Here is a 23,536-nt window from a genome sequence, read left to right as displayed (position 1 = left end):
CATGGTGATACGCATATGGGTTTTAAAGAAAACTACACACTCCATGCTGGGCAGCAAGCAGCTGCAGGCATGGAGAGTCAACAGCACACACACGCACACCCACACACATGGTGATACAAACTACACACATGCTGGAGAACTGGTCAAACACCTTTCACCTTTTCATGCTGCTTTATGAGAAGCTGAGAGGAAATACCGATGTTCCCCTGTGTCACTGTCAGTAATCATACTGTTAACGAATATTAGAATGATCAAACGCTCCTTCCCTTTGATAAAGCATTCATTTATTAGTTTGCATGTTAACTACCTTGTTATTTATGTAGGCCGTGGCTTCTGCTATTTTTCGGGCAATTGATGTCAGATTAATTGGTCCGTGACCTATATATCGCTCCTTTGTAAAGCCAGGAGCTTATTTCAATGACGCTAATCTAATGCAGCAGGTAAAGGAAAGCTTGGCACGAGTTCAGCCTGCGTGGCAGGTAATGCATGGATGGAGCATTCTTTAAGCACCAGCTTTAGATGACTGGGTATTTTCATCATCTTTGGTGATTACTCAGGGCAGGTTGTTCCTGTTTTGTCTTTACTGTGTCTTGGCACTGGGGGAGTTAGTGGACACATTGAACCATCTGGTGTACCAAATATATGATGAGTTTTAGCTACACCAAGGGTGGCGCGGTGGCACAGCGGAGGATTTGCTGCCTCACAATGCCAGAGACCCAGGTTTGATTCTGATTACAGGCGCTGTCTGTATGGAGTTTGTACGTTCTCCCTGTGACCATGTGGGTTTTCTCCGAGATCTTCCGTTTCCTCCCACACTCTAAAGAAGTACAAGTTTGTGGGTTGATTGGCTTGGTATAATTGTAAATTGTCCTTAGTGTGTGTAGGGTAGTGCTAATATGCGGGGATCACTGGTCAGCGCATACGCGGTGGGCCGAAGGGCCTGTTTCTGCGCTGTATCTCTGAATTAAACTAAATTTATGGGAGGGAGAAGTAATGCTTTTGGTTTATGAATCTTCACTATAGCTGTTAGGAGGCAATCTGACATTTCTTTCTCCAACCTGCTGTCCGGTAACGATGTTGTAAACTTCATCCAGGTCGCGTGTCTCCATCACCGTCACAAGAAAGCTTGAGTTCTTCAAAGTCCGACACCGACACGGTACGTATGAGATGTATCACGATGCACTAGACACACACACACACACACACACACACACACACACACACACACACACACACACACACACACACACACACACACACACACACACACACACACACACACACACTGCACTAGACACACGCAGACTACACACACACACACACACACACTGCACTAGACACATGCAGCCTAGACACACACACACACACACACACACACTGCACTAGATACATGCAGCCGAGACACACACACACTGCACACACACACACACACACACACACACGCACACACACACACACACACACACACACACACACACAGCCACACACACACACACACACACACACCCCCCCACACACACACACACACACACACACACACACACACACATGCACACACACACACCTACACACACACACACAATGCACTAGACACATGCAGCCGAGACACACACGATGCAGCCTAGACACACACACACGATGCACTAGACACATGCAGCCGAGACACACACGATGCACTAGACACATGCAGCCTAGACACACACACACCCCCGATGCATGCCGCAGCCTAGACACACACACACACGATGCATGCCGCAGCCTAGACACACACACACATGATGCAAACCGCAGCCTAGACACACACACATGATGCAAACCGCAGCCTAGACACACACACACAATGCATGCCGCAGCCTAGACACACACACACACGATGCATGCCGCAGCCTAGACACACACACACGATGCATGCCCGCAGCCTAGACTGGTACACACGATGCATGCCATGGCCCGGACACAAACAAGGCATGAAATCAGTTCCTCAGCAGCAGCACAAAACCAGCAATGATGAACTGCTCTCTGCATGAGTCTCTGCTACATGTTGTAAGACATGTTGATGATTAGTTCTTCTTGTTATTAGTTCTAGTGATGATGACTGTATCCAACCTCAGCACAAACACCAGCCCTTCATCTGTTTCCCATCTCATCACATCTGGCCATCTTCCCCCCACAACCTCCAACCTGCCCGCACTGCCCAACTCTATCTCTCCCTCTGATGACTGGTTCTGTTTTGCACAGAGAACAGAAGTGAACCATTGCATTGAAGCAGAGTGCACTTGGCAACCAGCTGGAATGAAATGTGTAAAATGGCAACCAACCAATGAAGTCAACTATTAGAACACTGTCTACTTGTTTTATACCCTGTTAGAATGGTGCTGATGAAAGGTGAACCACCCAGTGATGCGTGACCCTCTGTATTTTACCAGAGCAGTTCCCAAAAGCAGCCAGGCTGCATGACCCCACCAAAGTGTAGTCAACATAGAATAGTACAGGCAAAATATGTGCTGGAGTAACTCAACAGGTCAGTCAGGATCTCTGGACAACAAGGCTAGCCAACCCGAAACATCACCGATCTGTGTTCTCCAAAAATGCTGCCTGGCCCGCTGAGTTATTCCAGCATCCTTGTGTATTTTTTCGTAAAGCGGCATCTGCTGTTCCGTTTGCTTCTATAGAACAGCACCTTTGGCCCACAATGTCCGTCCGCTCTGAACATGATGCCAAGCTAAACTAATCTTGTTTCTGCACGTGATCCTTATCTCTCCGTTCCCATCATGTCCCTGTGGAGTTAGTCTGCAAGCATTCGACTCCAGGCTTAATATCCATCTTTTACAACTTGCCACTCAAGAATATTTGTTTATCGTGGGAATTTGGCACAGGTTTTGATCAAATATCTTGCTTCTTTGAACATAGATACATACATATACATAGAAAATGGGTGCAGGAGTAGGCCATTCGGCCCTTTGAGCCAGCACAGCACCATTCAATGTGATGAGGTGCTGATTACACCTCAGGAATATTACTAGTCCTGGTGAACCTTCAGACCAACCAAGTGTGAATATGTGGAATTTGGAAGAATTGACTTGTGAGAATCCAATCTTCTTGTCTTTGGTTCCTCAGGCCTACAGCGGGACTGAAGATTCTGATCCTGAAGACAAAAATGCACCGTTCAGGCAGCGGCCGTTCTGCAAATACAAGGGACATACGGCTGATCTTCTGGACCTGTCCTGGTCAAAGGTATAAAACTGGAACACACCTGAACGAGCCACTGGACTTTGTGCAGGATGTCACTTGATGAGCTGGCATCCTCTGCAAGAAGGCAAACAGTATGTGGGTCTTTGGCTGTGGTAGTGCAGCTGAGGTGCGTAAGTAGGGGGTGCATGTGACCCCTCTTGTCTGAAGGTGCTGCTGATGTTCCTGGATGGATGTGAGGGAGTTGATGCAGTTTAGTTTATTTAAATATATTTGCCGAATGTATTCAGTTGCAGTATTTCTCCTGCCTCGGTACCAAGCCTTTTCTGCTTAGGGCGGCACAGTGATGCAGCAGTAGAGATCTGCCTCACATCGCTAGAGACCCGGGTTCCATCCCGACCACGGGTGCTGTCTGTACGGAGTTTGTACCTTCTCCCCGTGACCTGCGTGGGTTTTCTCCGGGTGCTCCGATTTCCTCCCACAATCAACAGACGTACAGGTTTTTGTAGGCTAAGTGGCTTAGTAATACCTGTAAATTGTCCCTAGTGTGGTTAGGATAGTGCTAGTGTATGGGGATTGCTGGTCGACATGGACTTGGTGGGCCGAAGGGCCTGTTTCCACTGTGTGTCACTGCTATTTGCCAGCAGTTCCAACTTTGCTATAGCCAGCTGTTGACTCCTTGCACTGTGCTGTAAGTCTGGAGAAGATGTTAACACTGAGATTTTGTTTCAATCTCTCAGAACTACTTTCTGCTGTCGTCTTCCATGGACAAAACCGTGCGTTTGTGGCACATTTCCAGGAGGGAATGTCTGTGTTGTTTCCAGCACATCGACTTTGTCACCGCTATAGCCTTCCACCCACGGGTAAGCAGCAAGATAAATGTTAATGAAAGGCTGGTCGAAAATCCTGATGACTTCATCTTGTGTACATCTTGACATATTGACAAAAATGCTGGAGAAACTCAGCGGGTGAGGCAGCATCTATGGAGCAAAGGAAATAGGCAATGTTTTGGGCCAAAAACCAAAACTTTTGAAGGGATTTGGCCCGAAACTTTGCCTATTTCCTTCGCTCCATAGAAGCTGCCTCACCTGCTGAGTTTCTCCGGCATTTTTGTCTACCTTCGATTTTCCACATCTGCAGTTCCTTCTTCAACATTAGTGTTGTTGTCCCGATCTTTGACAAAGCTGGCTGTCTGATGGGAGTGCCTGCTGTAATGAGAGTGTTGTAATGGTCAAACAGCACGGACACAGGCCCTTTGGCCCAACTTGCCCATGCTGGCCAAGATGCCCAGTCTACACTAGTCCCACCTGCCCCTCTAAACATTCAGTATCATCACTGCTCTTTATTTAAGCTCTTGGGTTGTGGGCTCGTTGTCACGCGAACATCTTCTGTGTGAGCTTGACTTTTCCTTCCAAACGCAAGACCAATCGCTGGTTTAACAAAACACACCACAGGTTCTACATTCAGGACGCCCCTGCAGCACCACTGACCTGAAGATGAGTGCCCTGCCCGTCACAGAGCGCGGCCATCCTCCTTTATCACTGCTCTCTCCAGGCCTTTGTACCTCCATCAGAGGGCCATTCGGCCCATCAAGTACTCACACGTTCATAACTCATAGGAGTGGAAGGAGGCCATTTGACCCATCACGTCTATTCCACCATTCAATCACGGCTGATCTATCTTTCCCTCTCCTGCCTTCTCCCCATAACCTCCAACACCCATACTAATGAAGAAGGTCAATCTCCGCCTTAATGGAAGGCTGCCCCAGGGGAGTGGTTGGAGGGAGGTTTCCCCAGTGGGAGGGGGGAGCTGCACCAGAGTGGACGGGGGTGGTCTGCCTCAGGGGAGGTGGTCTACCCCGGGTGGAAGGGAGGTGAGGTGTCTGCCACAGGGGGGGTGAGGGAGGTTTTTTCTCTGGGCGGGGGTCTATCCCAGGGGGGGGGGGGTGAGGGAGGTTTTCCTGTCTTTCTACCCCGGGGGGGGGCGGGGTGAGGGGGTGTGTCTTTGGGCAGGGGGTCTACCGGGGGGGGAGGAGGTTTTCCTTTGGGCAGGGGGTCTAGCCCGATACAGTGGGCTGTATGGCCCGTGGTCAGGCTGTCGACAGGTGAAGTTGCTGGTGGTGTGGGTGCGATGCTACATGCCGCTGTCACTGTGCTTCCCTGCAGGATGACAGGTACTTCCTCAGTGGATCTCTGGATGGGAAACTGCGTCTGTGGAACATCCCTGACAAGAAGGTGGCTCTGTGGAATGAGATCGACGGACAGACAAAGCTGATCACAGCAGCAAACTTCTGCCAGAACGGCAAATACGCCGTGATCGGCACGTACGACGGCCGATGCATCTTCTACGACACCGAGGTGATTCTCCGTCCATTCATTGTCCATTTTACATTTCAGTGCTGGTTATTCCCCGAGTATTGCCGTCTACACGACACTGCCTGGTGGGCAACCCTTGGTTCACTCAGAAGTTCATAACTTGTAGGGGCAGCATTAGGCCATTTGGCCCATCAAGTCTATTCCATCATTCACTCATGACGAATCTATCCCTTTTAACCCCATTCTCCTGCCTTTCCCCCATAGCCCTTGACACCCTTATGAATCAAGAATCCGTCAATCTCCATCTTAAATATATCCATTGACTTGGCCACCACAGCCATCCCTTCCCACACCCACCACTCCCCACTCTGCCTGGGTGGCTCCCCTGCAGGAAACCCATTGCCTTCACTACTCTTGGTCCCAGAGTCTAAGCATGTTCAGATATACCGTAAGAAAATACATGCCCAATGCTGGAGTAACTCAGCGGGTCGGGCAGCATCTGTGGAGAACATGGATAGGTGACGTTTCGGGTCGGAGGCAGCATCTGTGGAGTACATGGATAGGTGACGTTTCGGGTCGGAACCCTTCAGATATACTTCAAACACCAGCCACTTGGGTTCCATTCTGTTTCGCTGGAAACAGAAACTGTGCCCAAGGTGCTCCATCTAAGCTCGTCCAACCTGCCATTGTTTGCCCCATATCCCTCCAAACCATTCCATCCATGTACCTATCTAAATGTCATTTAAATGTTATAGTACCTGCCTCAACTACCTCCTCTGGCAGCTCGTTCCCTATACCTGCCAGTTGTGTGAAAAAGCTGCCCCTTCCAGTAAAATTCTTGCCCTTTCACATGGTAAATGGTAGGGAATTGAAGAATGCAGGTGAACAGAGGGATCTGGGAATAACTGTGTACAGTTCCCTGAAAGTGGAATCTCATGTAGATAGGGTGGTAAAGAAAGCTTTTGGTGTGCTGGCCTTTATAAATCAGAGCATTGAGTATAGAAGTTGGGATGTAATGTTAAAATTGTACAAGGCATTGGTGAGGCCAATTCTGGAGTATGGGGTACAATTTTGGTCGCCTAATTATAGGAAGCATGTCAACAAAATAGAGAGAGTACAGAGGAGATTTACTAGAATGTTGCCTGGGTTTCAGCAACTAAGTTACAGAGAAAGGTTGAACAAGTTAGGGCTTTATTCTTTGGAGCGCAGAACGTTAAGGGGGGACTTGATAGAGGTCTTTAAAAGGATGAGAGGGATAGACAGAGTTGACGTGGATAAGCTTTTCCCACTGAGAGTAGGGAAGATTCAAACAAGGGGACATGACTTGAGAATTAAGGGACAGAAGTTTAGGGGTAACATGAGGGGGAACTTCTTTACTAAGAGAATGGTGGCTGTATGGAATGAGTTTCCAGTGGTGGAGGCAGGTTCGTTTTTATCATTTAAAAATAAATTGGATAGTTATATGGACGGGAAGGGAATGGAAGGTTATGGTCTGAGCGCAGGTATATGGGACTAGGGGAGAATACGTGTTCGGCACGGACTAGAAGGGTCGAGATGGCCTGTTTCCGTGCTGTAATTGTTATATGGTAATATGGTTATATGTTATATGGTTATCACCTTAAATCTGTCCTCGAGTTCTTGATTCCCATGCACCCACCACCATCATCACTCTCACACTTGCCCCGCACATCTCCTTTAAACTTTTCCCGTCTTACCTTCAGGTTGTCCCTCCAAACCTGTCCTATCCATGTACCAGTCTAACTGTTTCTTAAATGTTGGGATAGTCCCAGCCTCAACTACCTCCTCTGGCAGCTTGTTCCATACACCCACCACCCTCTGTGTGAAAAAGTTGCCCCTCAGATTCCTATTAAATGTTTTTTCCTTCACCTTAAACCTATGTCCTCTGGTCCTCAATTCCCCTACTCTGTGCATCTACCCGATCTATTCCTCTCATGGTTTTATACTGTCAGCCTCACAGTTTTGAGAAAATGCTTCTTTCTATTTGCAGGTGATTTCTGTCTCTGCTCAATGATTTAAATGCTACAGGCAATGTAATCCTGACTTTTCGAAACCTTCCTTCCTCAGCACTTGAAATACCACACACAGATACATGTCCGCTCAACGAGAGGCAGAAACCGAGTTGGCAGGAAAATCACTGGCATCGAGCCCTTGCCTGGTGAAAATAAGGTGCGTACCACTTTATTAGCGAGACGAGCACCATGTTAGTTCTGTTTAAGAAAAAAACGCAGATGCTGGAAAAATCGAAAGTAGACAAAAACGCCGGAGAAACTCAGCTGGTGAGGCAGCATCTGTGGAGCGAAGAAATAGGTGACGTTTCGGGTCGAGACCCAGAAGGGTCTTGACCCGAAACGTCACCTATTCCTTCGCTCCATAGATGCTTTCGGGTCTCGACCTGAAACGTCACCTATTCCTTTGCCCCATAGATGCTGCCCCTCCCGCTGAGTTTCTCCAGCATTTTTGTCCACCTACGTTGTTAGTTCTTGTTTCTTTTGTGCACTCTTATTAACTCGATCTCTTCCATTTAGATCCTTGTGACCTCCAATGATTCCAGAATTCGACTGTACGATCTTCGCGATTTATCCATTTCAATGAAATATAAAGGGTACATGAACAGCAGCAGCCAAATCAAAGCAAGTTTCAGGTAAGGAAGTGGGTTTCTCCATGGTTTACACTCCACAGAAATACCACGATGGCAAAACGGTTCCAATTCTAGCACGTACAACTCTCTCCAGCTTAGGAAAGCGAGGGTGAATCTAACGATGATTTTTAGTGGTAAATAAATCTGTCTGTTTATTCCAAGTTTTGTTAGCGCTGCAATTTGGGATCCAATTTCAATGAGCACTCTTATGGGGCCTGTCCCACTTGGCCGTCATTTGCGCCTCATTTACGCGTCATATGCAAAATAGGTCGGCGCGACGTCGCCCGCAAATCAGGCGTCATCGTGCCGTCTGGTGCGCGTGACGTCATTAGAATACCCTGCAGCGCGCGGAGATGCGTGGTTACGCACGGTGACCTAACCATGTGTCACCATGCGATACACATGAGACGTCGGGACGCCAGCGTGCCTACAAAATGTGTCAGCGTGCGATACGTCACGTAGGTGGTGCGGGTGGATTTCGTGCAGCACGAAATCCTGGAGCGCCGCGCGATACCACGCGCAACTCCTCACTCCTCCACGCCTCTCCATGCGCCCGTCCCACGCTTCCCGAGCGTCACAATGCGACGACCACATTTCTGGAGGTCGCATAAATTGCGCGCAAATGACAGCCAAGTGGGACATGACCTTAAGACAATTGTGTAGGAAGCACATGCAGATGCTGGTTTATGTGTGAAAAAGGGTTCCAATCCGAAACGCCACCTACTCCTTTGCTCTAGAGACGCTGCCTGACCTGCTGAGTTACTCCAGCATTTTGTGCAGGACTATCCTTTGGAGGACAGTTAATGATTTGAGGTTCGCAAGTCTTGTTAAGTTCGAAAACTTAATTCAGACACGAGGGGTCTGTTGGGGGAAAAAGTTTGCTGCCTCTGGACAAATGCACGCAACATATATGAGCATTTACATTTTTGTCTCATCGCCAGCACAGTGGTTCACAATGATAAAACAACCACCAGCTTGTTTTGAAACGGGATAGTTGGCATTGGAGCCGGGTTGTGTGCGGAATGGCCAGGACTTTCAAGAAGTTCCGGCTGCTTCAAAACCCTTGTGCATATTTAATACTTTTTCTGAATTCAGTATTAATATGTAGATATGGAAAAATGTTCCCAATGTTGGGGGAGTCCAGAACTAGGGGCAACAGTTTAAGAATAAAATGGAGGCCATTTAAAACTGAGATGAGAAAAAACGTTTTCACTCAGAGTTTTGAATTTGTCGAATTCTCTGCCACCGAAGGTAGTGGAGGCCAATTCACTGGATGAATTTAATACAGTGTTAGATGGAGCTCTAGGAATCAAGGGATATGGGGAGAAGGCAGACACGGGTTGCTGATTGTGGATGATCAGCCATGATCACAATGAATGGCGGTGCTGGCTCGAAGGGGCAAATGGCCCTCTCCTGCACCTATTTCCTATGTTTCTATGTATAAAATGTTGTGGGCATTGGATTTTGTCTCTGGAACTAATGCGGTACAATGCTGAGAACTATGTTGGAATACTTTTGCACGCCACACTTTTCAGTTTTTTATTTGTAAAAAAATTTGAAAACCATGTATCATTTTCCTTCCACTTCACAATTATGCACCACTTTGTGTTGGTCTATCACATAAAATCACAATAAAATACATTTACGTTTGTGGTTGTAACGTGACAAAATGTGGAAAAGTTCAAGGGGTATGAAAACTTTTGCAAGCCATTGTATATTCTGCACTCTGTATCTTCCCCTTTGCTCTACCTATTGGACCTGAGCTTGATTTAATTGTATTTATTTATAGTATTATCTGATGTGAATGGATAAACGGTGGAATTCAAAATGATAAGCTAGTTAACCTCACACAAATCATTGAACACTTCCCCCCACTAATTCATCATGGCCACATAACTAAATGGATTTATCATGGCCACTTAACCACCCACACACCTCCTCCCCTCCCACCTACCCCACCCACCCAAAATAACCAACGTATGTTGTGTTCCTGTTTCACTTCATACCGTAACCGAATGTTTCAATTGCCTGTGTTCCACTTCCTGCCATGCTGTTCCAGGTTAATCTCGCCACCGTTTCCTGGAAGACTCCATCATAATAACCACTCATTAGTTCATAAGTGATAGGAGCGGAATTAGGCCATTCGTCCCATCAAGTCTAATCCACCATTCAATCATGGCTGATCTATCTCTCCCTCTTAACTCCATTCTCCTGCCTTCTCCCCATAACCTCTGACACCCGTACTAATCAAGAATCTATCTAAGAATCTGAAGAAGCTAACGAGCGGAAACGCGCAAAGTACCAGGAACTGGTGGAGATGTGCCAGGACAGAGGCTGGAAGACAGACTATGAGCCCATACAGGTGGGCTGTAGAGGCTTTGCAGGACGCTCACTCTGCAAAGTCCTCAAACCAGTTGAGCATTATGGGGCTGGCAAAGAAGAAGGCCATTCAATCCGCAAGCCAAGCCGCAGAGAGTGCCACTAGGTGGCTCTGGATTAAGAGGGCTGACCCTTGGGCGGTTGCTGCTGGGGGGCAAGTCGGGGCTTGATCAACCCCGGCTGGGTCGCCTGGGCGAGGGTAGCTGATGTTGTGAGACCCAAAACACCCGATGACCCCAGGTCACATCACTGAGGATGTGTCCCAGACTATCTCTGCTTTAAATATATCTAGCCATCTGTGGCAATGAATTCCCCCCTCTGACTCACCACCCTCAGACTAAAGAAATTCCTCCTCATGCTCCTTCCTAAAAGAACCTCCTTTAATTCTGAGGCTATGACCTCTAGTCCTAGACTCTCCCACTAGTGGAAATATCCTCTCCTTATCCACTCTATCCAGGTCTTTCACTATTCAGTAAGCTTCAAAGAGGTCCCCCCTCTTCTTTCTAAATTCCAGTGAGTACAGGCCCAGTACCATCAAACGCTCATCATATGTTAACCCACCTATCCCCGGGATCATTCTTGTAAACCTCCTCTGGACCCCCTCCAGAGCCAGCACACTCCTTGGCAGAGACTTTCAATCTTTTCATCAGTGTGATATTCTTTTTTTCTGTTACTATGTAAAGTACTTTAGCAGGTTTATTTCCATGTTTAGGGCATTAGGTGCAGTCGGTTTATTACTGGTAGTTCTGCCATAACGTGTGTTTTCAGGATGCAAATTGGATATAACGCCGTTGATGAATTGTGGAACACTATTTGTGTTACTCGGGCTTCATTTTTTATCAAGCATTTGTGATTGGGAACTAGCGAAACAGTTAAATGTTACTGGAAAAAAAGCTGCCTTGCAAATAAAACAGTCAAGGTATATATATATATATAAGTAACCACCCCGCAGTAATCGGATACCATTATCTGCCTCCTAAGAGCCGGGTCAGTCAGTTTCACCACAGGAGGTCATTGAAATTGACAAGCAATTGCCACTATAGATACTTGTACAATGATAAGAGATGGTCATGGCATCAAGTTTAGCAGAGACATCGTGGGCCGAAGGGCCTGTTTTTGTGCTGAGGTGTTGCATGTTCTATAAAATTCCATAAAACAAAGTGACAAGCCCTCTTTAATATATTTTTATCAGTAACAAAAATAAACTTGTAGCTATTAAAAAGACTTTTGTGTTGAAAATCCTGCAGGGAAATCAACGATATGTTATTGCTGGTCTGAAATTCTCCAGTCCCCAAACATCACCTCTTCACTGGCACAATTAATTCTTCAATGCAATTTTCAATGCAAAATGAGGATTCTTAGGAATGCAGCTACCATACTACAGCAGACTGCTTGTTCTTTATGGAATGCATTGTTATTTTGATGCACAGCCTTAGAATAAGAACGTTGTCAGACCGGGATAGTTCTGATAGTATTAGAGAGTATTGCTTGGTTGGGAGCTGCCATCTGGAGTGGACAAGATGGTGTTGGCAACTCTGTCTCGAGTACTTGTAGCTCACCTACGGCACGCTTGTCTTAAGATGCAGTTTGTCCGGTGGCAAACAACATGGGGGACAGACACAAAGTGCTGGAGTAACTCAGCAGGACAGGCAGAGTCTCTGGTGAAAAGGAATAGATTATGTTTCGGCGTAGGCCCTGCTTCAGACATGCAAATGTGTTCTACATCAGTGATGTTCCTGAAATTGACTCGGGAACAGCTTCTTCCCCTCTGTTATCAGGCTTCTGAATGGCCCTTCCTTAGGCTAGGATTCTGTCCGATTCACCTCTACCCCATTGTGGACATTGGACTTTGTCTCTGGAACTGATGCGCTACAATGCTGAGAACTATAGATAGACACAAAATGATGGCGTAGCTCAGCGGGACAGGCAGCATCCCTGGAGAGAAGGAATGGGTGACGTTTCGAGACTCCAGTCTAAAGAAGGGTCTCGACCCGAAACGTCACCCTTTCCTTCTCTCCAGAGATGCTGCCTGACCCGCTGAGTTACTCTGCAGTTCGTTCTTACACATGCGGAGAACTATATTCAGCAATGTGCCTTCCCCTTTGCTCTACCTATAGTACATGAGTTTGAAGGTTGTATTTATGTGTAGAATGATCTTATTTGATTAGATAGCATGCACAACAAAGCTTTTCACAGTTCCTTGATGCATGTGACAATAATAAACCTAACCCTAATCTATCAGTTTGGGTATGAGTGTCGTGTATGGTATAAACCAATTATATGAAAGATGTCCTGATGGTATTCACACAACATGCTTTCACAACGTCACCTTAATGATTTTGCCGCGTTCCTTGGAATTTAGAGAGCCTTTACATACTTTGTGATCTTTATTTTTCAGTCATGATTACACGTATATAATGAGTGGATCAGAAGATAGTTACTTTTATATTTGGAGCACTTACCATGATGTCAGCAAGTTTACATCGGTTCGCAGAGATCGGAATGACTTCTGGGAAGGAATTAAAGGTATCTTCATTAAAATCGCGTAAAAATTCCATGCAACAAACTAGTTTAGCTCTCCATCAAATGTTAAAGTGCATGCTCCTTTTCCTCAAATATTTACAACGGATTAGATTCAGATTCAGATTCAGATTCAATTTTAATTGTCATTGTCAGTGTACAGTACAGAGACAACGAAATGCATTAATTTCTGGATTAATGGATTAATGGATTAATTTCTCAATAAAATGGAGGATTTACATAAAATAATTTAGAAATTCCTCTTGCAGCCAACAGCTGAATCAGTTTCACTTTCTGAGCCTTACGATTACAAATAATTACACGTTTCCCTTAGTTTTAGTTTTCAATTGCAATTATTTGACCAATTTCAAATTATTTTAAGCAATACAACATCTTTTATGTGATTCTGCTGCCACCACTTTGAGCTGTAGTCTATCACTCAGTACTCTTCTGAGGGGCTTTTCTGCCCATTTTGTGTGGTCGGACTTTTACCTCCTGTTACTTGCCTTTTTTAAAAACTTTCTTTCATTACTCCTCGCATTCCCCCACTGCTGTGTTGGTTAGCAGTCAAAGAATTGCAGATGCCGGAAACTTGAACAAAAAAAACTAAGTGCTGGAGTAACTCAGCGGGCCAGCAGGCAGCGTCTTTGGAGACGGGTGCGTGACCTTTCTTCAGACCCATCTTCTCCTGTCCTGAAACGTCACCAATCCATGTTCTCCAGAGATGGTGCCTGACCTGCTGAGTTGCTCCAGCACTCTGTGAAACGTCACCAATCCATGTTCTCCACAGATGCTGCCTGACCCGCTGAGTTGCTCCAGCACTCTGTGAAACGTCACCTATCCATGTTCTCCACAGATGCTGCCTGACCCGCTGAGTTGCTCCAGCACTCTGTGAAACGTCACCTATCCATGTTCTCCACAGATGCTGCCTGACCCGCTGAGTTACTCCAGCACTCTGTGAAACGCCACCTATCCATGTTCTCCACAGATGCTGCCTGACCCGCTGAATTATTCCAGCACTGTGTGTGTGTGTGTGTGTGTGTGTGTGTGTGTGTGTGTGTGTGTGTGTGTGTGTGTGTGTGTGTTTACAACTGTCAGTGTGTTGTGTGTGTGTGTGTGTGTGTGTGTGTGTGTGTGTGTGTGTGTGTGTGTGTGTGTGTGTGTGTGTGTGTGTGTGTGTGTGTGTGTGTGTGTGTGTGTGTGTGTGTGTGTGTGTGTGTGTGTGTGTGTGTGTGTGTGTGTGTGTGTGTGTGTGTGTGTGTGTGTGGTATCCTTGTCCCTCTTTACAACTTCAGTTGTTTTGCTGCATAACAGCTTTACTCTACTGCTTGGGTAGTTCCGTTACACCAATATCTTCTGATTTAATCAACCCGATTTAAATGTTTCCTTCCTTCTTCTGTTTTGTTTGTGTTCCAGTCATTGCAGCATTTCCCGTTTTGCCTTCACTGTGTTCCTATGCTGTCATCTCACCTTTACCTCTGAGATCCTAGTTTGTCCAGTAACACCACCTAGTGATAATATCACTGATGGTAACAATTGCTCAGACATCAGCCTAGCCTGGCTCGTACACATTAGTTAGACAGCAACATTATGGGGGACCCCCTTCCACCCCAGCAACGGACTGTTCCAGCTGCTACGGTCAGGCAAACGCCTCCGCTGTCATGTTGTGAAAACAGAGAGGATGAGACGGAGTTTCTTCCCACAGGCCATTAGGACTGTAAACTCTTATTTCACCAAGGACTCGTTTACTGCACCAACTACTGATGTGTTGTGTCTTTTTAAAATTGCTGGGGTTTTTCTCACCAATATGTAATTACTGATTCTGTTCTATTCTGTTCTGTAGTTTTTTACACAATCCACAGGCATTGCCACTTTCATTTCACTGCACATCTTATATGTGTATGTGACAAATTAACCTGACTTGACATCTTGACAAATCTGTGCTGGTGTATCTGTAAACATTGACCTTCCACTGTGTGTTTTTCTTGTCCAGCCCATAATGCAGTTGTAACTTCAGCAATCTTTGCACCAAATCCCAGCCTGATGCTGTCCGATAGCCCACAGGCAGAGAAAGCAGAGGGCGATGGCTTAAGTATTAATACAGATAATATACCTTCTGGTAAGTAATCTCTCTCTTAAGTTATTATGCAGTGGGAATTGCTTTGACTGATAACATACATAGTGCTGTCTCTTTGTGCACTAGTTTATTAATTCTCAATGCCACTTTGTGGATGTTTAATGTGAACGCATGTGCATGTGCTCCTGACGCATGTTTACGTTTGCAGGTGTGTAGATTGTTTGAATGGTTTTGTTTCGTTTCGATATACAGTGCGGAAACAGGCCCTTTGGCCCACTAAGTCCGAGCTGACCAGTGGTCCCCACACACTTACACTATCATACACACACTAGGGACAATTTATAATTTTACCCAAGCCAATTAGCCCACTAACCTGTGGGAGGAAACCAGAGCACCCGGAGGAAACCCACGCACGTCACGGGGAGAACTACCAAACTCTGTACAGACGGCACCTTTGGTCAGGATGGAACCCGAGTCTCTGGCGCTGTGAGGCAGCAACTCTACCGCTGCGCCACCCTGCTGCCCTGAATGGTGTTCCCTTCAGCCATTGACTTTGTTCCCTTCAGCCATTGACATTGTTCCGTTCAGCCATTGACGGTGCGTCTGCTTTCTACCGGGTGTTGTGTTCACCGCGTGCGCTGAAGGAGTCGATGTCCCACTACAGATTGAAACACTTTTTGTACGGGGCTTTTAATGCAAGAAGTACTATTGAAGCGATGGAGAGATTAGAATTGTAAAGAGCAGAGTTGGCACAGAGTGATGAGTGAACAGGCTGCTGAAGTTGAAGGTGGGCAGCAGGTACAGTGCGGGCAGGATAGGAGTGGGATCGACAGGACTGGGCTGAAGGTTTCAGCAATCATGGTCTCTGTACAGCAGGACTATCTGCAGCTCAACCTCACTGACAAAATGGGAAATGCAACTTCAATTGTATTGCATCCACACAGCTGAGCTAGTCTGAGGAAGGGTCCCGACCCGAAACGTCACCTGTCCATGTTCCCCAGGGACCCACTGAGTTAATCCAGCACTTTGTGTTCCTTTTTGCAAATCTTGTTTCTGCAAGAAAGCTGCACATATGTTTAAAGAGCAAAAAAAAACTGCTGAAGTAACTCAGCGGGTCAGGCCGTATTTAAAGTGATGGCACGGTGGTGGTGCAGCGGTAGAGTTGCTGCCTCACGGCGCAGAGACCCCACTTCCATCCTGACTATGGTGTTTGTGCGTTCTCCCTGTGACCGCGTGGGTTTTCTCTGGGTGCTCCGGTTTCCTCACAAACTCCAAAGACGTGCAGGTTTATCGGTTAATTGGCTTTGGTAAATTTGTAATTTGTCACTTATGTGTGTAGGATCATCTTCTTGTGTATGGTGGCCACGTGCACAGCCTAAAGTTGTAAGACATAGAAACATAGAAATTAGGTGCAGGAGTAGGCCCTTCGGCCCTTCGAGCCTGCACCGCCATTCAATATGATCACGGCTGATCATCCAACTCAGTATCCCGTACCTGCCTTCTCTCCATACCCTCTGATCCCCTTAGCCACAAGGGCCACATCTAACTCCCTCTTAAATATAGCCAATGAACTGGCCTCGACTACCTTCTGTGGCAGAGAATTCCAGAGATTCACCACTCTCTGTGTGAAAAATGTTTTTCTCATCTCAGTCCTAAAAGATTTCCCCTTATCCTTAAACTGTGACCCCTTGTCCTGGACTTCCCCAACATCGGGAGCAATCTTCCTGCATCTAGCCTGTCCAACCCCTTAAGAATTTTGTAAGTTTCTATAAGATCCCCTCTCAATCTCCTAAATTCTAGAGAGTATAAACCAAGTCTATCCAGTCTTTCTTCATAAGACAGTCCTGACATCCCAGGAATCAGTCTGGTGAACCTTCTCTGCACTCCCTCTATGGCAATAATGTCCTTCCTCAGATTTGGAGACCAAAACTGTAAAGACAGCTTGTTCTGTTTAATCTTCCATTTGTACATGCCAGGGTGGACCACGTGAATGTTGCAATCTCCCACCCCGTGTGTAGGATAATGCTCGTGTACGTGGGGATCGCTGGTCGGTGCGGACTCGGTGGGCCGAAGGGCCTGTTTCCGCACTGTATCTCTAAAGTTAAAGAGCACCTGTGTGCGTGTGTGCGCAGTGATTAGATGATGGTCCAACAGCTGTTACTTGTTCCACACATCTCCGTTTCCATGCTGAATACTGTGACTTCTCTCACCACCTCCTTCTCCCATGTGCAGGTGCGTTGAAAGCGGACATCACTGAAGTATTATTATCAGCTGACTTCACTGGTGCCATCAAAGTCTTCATGAATAAGAAGAAGAAGATCAACTAACTTCTCTTTGGCTTTGTATTGAAAGTAAACTCTGGAATATTATGTTCAATTTCAAACTCTTGGCTTGTTATTTAGATGAGAGCAGAAACCGAGGCATTACAGTGAGCAGCTCACCCACTGCTCTGGCCCTCGGTAGTTAGCGTGGAGTTGGCTTGGTGGAGGAGATGTGTCCCGGTGGTAAGTTGCTGGTTACTGATTAGGAATCTCCAGGAAGACTTGTAAATACCTTTACGTACGGGACTTGGCCGGAAGTCCGAGTTGTCCACAATACAGTCATGTTTGTGTTTAGGGTTTGTATGTCTGTGCAAGTTCTGCTCTGGGAATTGGGTCTTCAGTCTTCAGCTTCAAAGAATAGAAATGTAGTCCCAAGGTCATAGTGCGGCTTGGAAGCTGGTTTAAACATAGCTCTGGTGGACTTGTGCAAAGTGTATTGAGAACAAATTACTTTACTAATGAATGCTGTGTAATGAAGTTCATTTTAGTTTGTGGCTGAACGCGTTCAACGGAAATTATTAAGTGTATGCTGTTCACTAGAAATAGGTGTTCTGTTTTAAAACTGATGCCACCACTGTGGAAAGTGTAACTTTAGTTCCGTGGTTGCATCCACAGAGGGGGGAACAACTTGTTGTGAGACGGGTTGCTTCGCAGAATGCAAAGCCACAGACAGCCCAGTCACACAAAGCCTCCTTCACGTTCCGTTCCTCTTCTACGCCACTCTACCGCACCGCCTCATGGTCCTGTGTTGACGGCCAATTTTATTTTATTGGAACTGGGCAGAATGAATGTTTGGCCAGTCTTTTACTGCGTTGTGTTATATTGAGAGAATTTATGTTCAGTGTGTACAAAAGAATGTCTTGAAATTGAATTTTTTTTTTTTTTGTGGTGGAGAAAATGTATCATTGCACCACGTGGCTCTTGAAGGGGAAAGGCCAGTGTATATACCAATGAAATAACATTTCTGGCTTGCTGCAGTTGGCAAATGTTATTGATGGTGTAGCAGGTTTGAAGTAACGTGTGAATAAAGGATGCTCCAGCAAACTACTACTGCCTTTCATTGTACTGCCAATTGGAAAGATGCAGCATGGAAACAGGCCCTTTGGCCCATCCAGTCCAGCCCGCCAATCAAGCACCTGTACGCACTAGTTCCATTCACATCCTCACGCTACACACTCGGGGCAAGCTACAGACGCCAATTACAAAGCCGCATGTTTTTGGGATGTGGGAGGAAACCGGGGTACACGGAGCACACACACACACGCACACGCACATGCAAACGCACACATGATCACAGGGAGAACGTGCAAGATCGACACCGGGTCTCTGGCGCTGTGAGGCCGCAGCTTTACCGCTGAGCGGCCCCCAGGTATCGCACGGGATGTGTAAAACTCACCTGCCATTTAATCAAAGCCCTATTTTCCTCAGTACAAGATTAGAATGCAGGAAGACAAAAATGCCAGCGATCTCGACGATTTTCCAGCATCTGCAGTTCCTTCTTCAACAGATTAGACTGCAGTGTCTTTTCCGATGCACTACCTATCCCGCCCAGTGTGTGGCGAGAGAGACTGTGGGCTGGTAAACACAGGAGCCTTTACATAGCAACCACAAGACTGGAACTACAGAGTTCTTGCTGCAGTTTAACAGGCTCTTAAATTAACACAATACAACAAGTAGAATGCAGGCTCTTAAATACATTCCCTACAATATCTAGAAAAGTACAGAGCAGGAATATGGCTCCCGATGTCTGTGCCAAACATGATGCCAAGCTGAACCAACCTCCTCTGTGATCCATTATATCTCCCCATTCCCTACATATCTATGTGCCCATCTAACGTCACTATGGCATTTGCTGCCTCCACCACTGCCCCTGGCAGCACGTTCCAGGCACCCAGGAACTAAACAAAAAAACAACTTGCTGACACATCCTGTAGACTAGAGATACAGCACAGAAACAGGCCCTTCTGCCCATCGACTTCCCGCCGACTTGCCATCCCCACACACTAACACTATCCAACACATCAGGGACAATTTTTACCAAAGCCAATTAACCAATTTGGGCTTTGGAGTGTAGGGGGAAACTGGAGCACCCGGAGAAAACCCACGGGGTCACAGGGAGAACATAAAAACTCTGTACCGACAGCACCCATATAGTTAGGATTGAACCTTGGTCTCTGGCGCTGTGAGGCAGCAACTCTACCGCTGCACCACCCCAGTGGTGGTGGTGGGATCTGGATGATGTGCAGGCAGGTAAGAGTTCGCCTTGGCATCATGTTGGGCATGGACATTGTGGGCCGAAGGGCCTGTTTGTGTGCTGTACTGTTCTATGTAATGTAGTCGCCTGCAATGCTGTCCCTTGATGCAGTTTGATTAGTGCGGGTGTCAGAGGTTATGGGGAGAAGGCAGGAGAATGGGGTTGGGAGGGAGAGATAGATCAGCCGTGATTAAATGGCGGAGTAGACTTTTTTAGGGATACAGCGTGGAAACAGGCCCTTTGGCCCACCAATCTGCACCAACCAGCAATCCCCCAACAATAAACAATAGGTGCAGGAGTAGGCCATTCGGCCCTTCAAGCCAGCACCGCCATTCAATGTGATCATGGCTGATCATCCCCAATCAGTACCCTGTTCCTGCCTTCTCCCCATATCCCCTGACTCCGCTATTTTTAAGAGCCCTATCTAGCTCTCTCTTGGAAGCATCCAGAGAACCGGCCTCCACCGCCCTCTGAGGCAGAGAATTCCACGGACTCACCACTCTGTGAGAAAAAGTGTTTGCTTGTCTCCGTTCTAAATGGCTTACCCTTTATTCTTAAACTGTGGCCCCTGGTTCTGGACTCCCCTAACATCGGGAACATGTTTCCTGCCTCTAGTGTGTCCAAACCCTTAACAATCTTATATGTTTCAATGAGAAACCCTCTCATCCTTCTAAACTCCAGAGTGTACAAGCCCAGCTGCTCCATTCTCTCAGCATATGACAGTCCCACCATCCTGGGAATAAACCTTGTAAACCTACACTGCACTCCCTCAATAGCAAGAATGTCCTTCCTCAAATTAGGGGACCAAAACTGCCCACGATACTCCAGGTGTGGTATCACTAGGACCGTGTACAACTGCAGAAGGCCCTCGTTGCTCCTATATTCGATTCCTCTTGTTATAAAGCCCAACATGCCATTCACTTTCTTCACTGCCTGCTGCATCTGCATGCTTACTAACATAGGTACACAAAAATGCTGGGGAAACTCAGCGGGTGCAGCAGCATCTATGGAGCGAAGGAAATGGGCAACGTTTCGGGCCGAAACCCTTCTTCAGACTGATGGCGGGTGTGGGGGGGGGGGGGAGAAGGAAGGAGAAAGGGAGGAGGAGGAACCCGAGGGCAGGGGAATGGGAGGAGACAGCTCGAGGGTTAAGGAAGGGGAGGAGACAGCAAGGGCTAGCAAAACTGGGAGAATTCAACGTTCATGCTTACTTTCATAGACTGATGTACAAGGACCCCCAGATCCCGTTGTACTTTCCCTTTTCCCAACTTGGCGCCATTTAGATAATAATCTGCCTTCCTGTTTATGCTACCAAAGTGGATAACCTCACATTTATCTGCATTAAACTGCATCTGCCAAGCATCTGCCCACTCCCCCAACCTGTCCAAGTCACCTTGCATTCTAATAGCATCCTCCTCACAATTCACACTGCCACCCAGCTTTGTGTCATCTAGTGGGAGGGAGGAACTGAAGGGAATCCACATTAGTCAGGAAATGGTGTTAGGTAAACTGCTGGGACTGAAGGCAGATAAATCCCCAGGACCTGATGGTCTGCATCCCAGAGTACCCCAGAAGTGGCCCTAGAAATCGTGGATACATTGGTGATCATTTTCCAATGTTCTCTCGACTCTGGATCAGTTCCTGTGGACTGGAGGGTAGCCATTGTAACCCCACTTTTTAAGAAAGGAGGGAGAGAGAAAACAGGGAATTATAGACCAGTTAGCCTTACATCGGTAGTGGGGAAGATGCTTGAGTCGATTATTAAAGATGTAATAGCAGTGACAGGAAGGTAGACACAAAATGCTGGAGTAACTCAGTGGGACAGGCAGCATCTCTGGAGTGAAGGAAATGGTGACATTTCGGGTCGAGACACATCTACAGACTGATGTCGGGAGTGGGCGGGACAGAGATAGCATGTAGGCGGAGACAGTAAGACTGGTGGGAGAACTGGGAAGGTGGAGGGGATGGAGAGAGAGGGAAAGCAAGGGCTACTTGAAGTTAGAGAAGTCAATGTTCATACCAGTCCGAAGAAGGGTTTCTTCGGGTTAAACCAGCATCTGCAGTTCCACAATGATTGAGCTGAAAATAATGCCTAGTTAAACTGATCTCATCTACCTGTACATGATCCATATCCATCTATGCCCTGCACTTCCCTTGTGCACATCTAAAGGCCTCTTAAATGCCCCAGTGTGTTGTAGAGCACAGGGATCGAGGAGAGCGGGTACATCTATCTATCTATCTTCTATATTATATATTATATTATTATATCTATCTATCTATCTATCTTATATATATAAAACTCAAATCAGTCCGCCTGCTGCCGTACGGCGTCCGCCGCGTTTCTTCCTTTGATTCATTGCCACGCCCAATCCAGACGCTCAATCTCCGAGATATTTTCCATTTCGGTAGAGATGACTGAGCTTGAGAGGATCTGCGGAGAAGAATGGGAGAAATTACCCAAATCCAGGTGTGCCAAGTTTGTAGTGTCATACCCAAGAAGTCTTGAGGCTGTAATCCCTGCCAAAGGTGCCTCAACAAAGTACTGAGTAAAGGGTCTGAATACTTATGTAAATGTGTTAATTCAGTTATTTATTTTTAATTACTTTGGAAAAATTAACATGTTTTTGCTTTTTTATTATGGGGTTATTGTGTTTAGATTGCTGATTTATAAAAAGAATTTAATCCATTTTAGAATAAAGCTGTAACGTAACAAAATGTGGGAAAGGTGAAGGGGTCTGAATACTTTCTGAATGGACTGTGGACATCACCCGTGGTCAGGGTGGAACCTGGGTCTCTGGTGCAGTGAGGCAGCAACTCTACCGCTGCGCCACCACATGGCAAGGAGAGGCTTGGGGGAGTATGGACCAAATGTGGGCGGGTGGGACGAATGCAGATGGGGCATTGGCAAGTTGGTTTTGGTAAGGTACAACTCTTACTAAGCAGGTTGATGGTCCACAGCCCTGCCTGCGGTGCTGGTCTCCTGGAACCTTTGCTCCCTCTGAGCCTGGGGCTCCTACACGGCCTTGTACTGACGTGTGACTCTCAGGTTGGCTACCCTCCAGTATTTATCACAGGGCACAGTGACGACTGCTCCTTTATCATTAGTAATTGGATCAGCCGTGTGGATAACACCTGCTCCAGCCTGCAGGGAGGGCTCTGACCAACAGAGGGAGCAGTTCACATCTCACGTGCAGGAAGGAACTGCAGGTGCTGGTTTAAACCAAAGACAGACACAAAATGCTGGAGTAACTCAGCGGGACAGGCAGCGTCTCTGGAGAGAAGGAATGGGCGACGTTTCGGGTCCAGACTGACAGGCTAGGGATAAAGGAGACGGGAGATAGAGACGATGATGTGGATAGATAATGAACATTGAATGAAAGTTCACATCTCACATTGCTGCGAGTTGCTTCCAACTGAAGGAGATGATTCTTATTTGATCTTCCATTCGGTGATAAAAAGTCTTGAATTTGTTTTGCGTCTTTATGGTGGTGAATCTGTGGAATTCTGTGCCACAGGAGGCTGTGGAGGACAAGTCAGTGGATATTTTTAAGACAGAGAGATAGATTCATAGAAACATGGAAATTAGGTGCAGGAGTAGGCCATTCGGCCCTTCGAGCCTGCACCGCCATTCAATATGATCATGGCTGATCATCCAACTCAGTATCCCGTACCTGCCTTCTCTCCTGATTAGTCCGGGTGTCAGAGGTTATGGGGAGAAGGCAGGAGAATGGTGTAGGGAGGGAGAGATAGATCAGCCATGATTGAATGGCGGAGTAGACTTGATGGGCCGAATGGCCTAATTCTACTCCTATTCCTTCTGAC

At 46.7% G+C, this 23,536-nt stretch overlaps 1 protein-coding gene across 1 annotated transcript in view; it reads left to right on the top strand.

Moving 5' to 3' along the window:
- Positions 1-18,504, top strand: part of wdr44 (WD repeat domain 44) — a 63,720-nt gene extending 45,216 nt beyond the window's left edge. Inside the window, exons 13-21 of the mRNA XM_055644183.1 lie at positions 1,095-1,156; positions 3,118-3,234; positions 3,930-4,052; positions 5,355-5,546; positions 7,590-7,691; positions 8,051-8,166; positions 12,941-13,068; positions 15,056-15,181; positions 17,372-18,504. Coding sequence (XP_055500158.1) covers positions 1,095-1,156; positions 3,118-3,234; positions 3,930-4,052; positions 5,355-5,546; positions 7,590-7,691; positions 8,051-8,166; positions 12,941-13,068; positions 15,056-15,181; positions 17,372-17,466 — 1,061 coding nt within the window. The 3' untranslated portion in view covers positions 17,467-18,504. The remainder of the gene's footprint in view (positions 1-1,094; positions 1,157-3,117; positions 3,235-3,929; positions 4,053-5,354; positions 5,547-7,589; positions 7,692-8,050; positions 8,167-12,940; positions 13,069-15,055; positions 15,182-17,371) is intronic.
- The last annotated feature ends 5,032 nt before the right edge of the window (positions 18,505-23,536 follow it).

The sequence above is a fragment of the Leucoraja erinacea genome, chromosome 12 (assembly GCF_028641065.1).
Source record: "Leucoraja erinacea ecotype New England chromosome 12, Leri_hhj_1, whole genome shotgun sequence".
NCBI classification, from domain to species: Eukaryota; Metazoa; Chordata; class Chondrichthyes; order Rajiformes; family Rajidae; genus Leucoraja; species Leucoraja erinaceus.
Note: the sequence above shows the minus strand (reverse complement) of the source record. Positions and strands in the feature narration are given on the sequence as shown.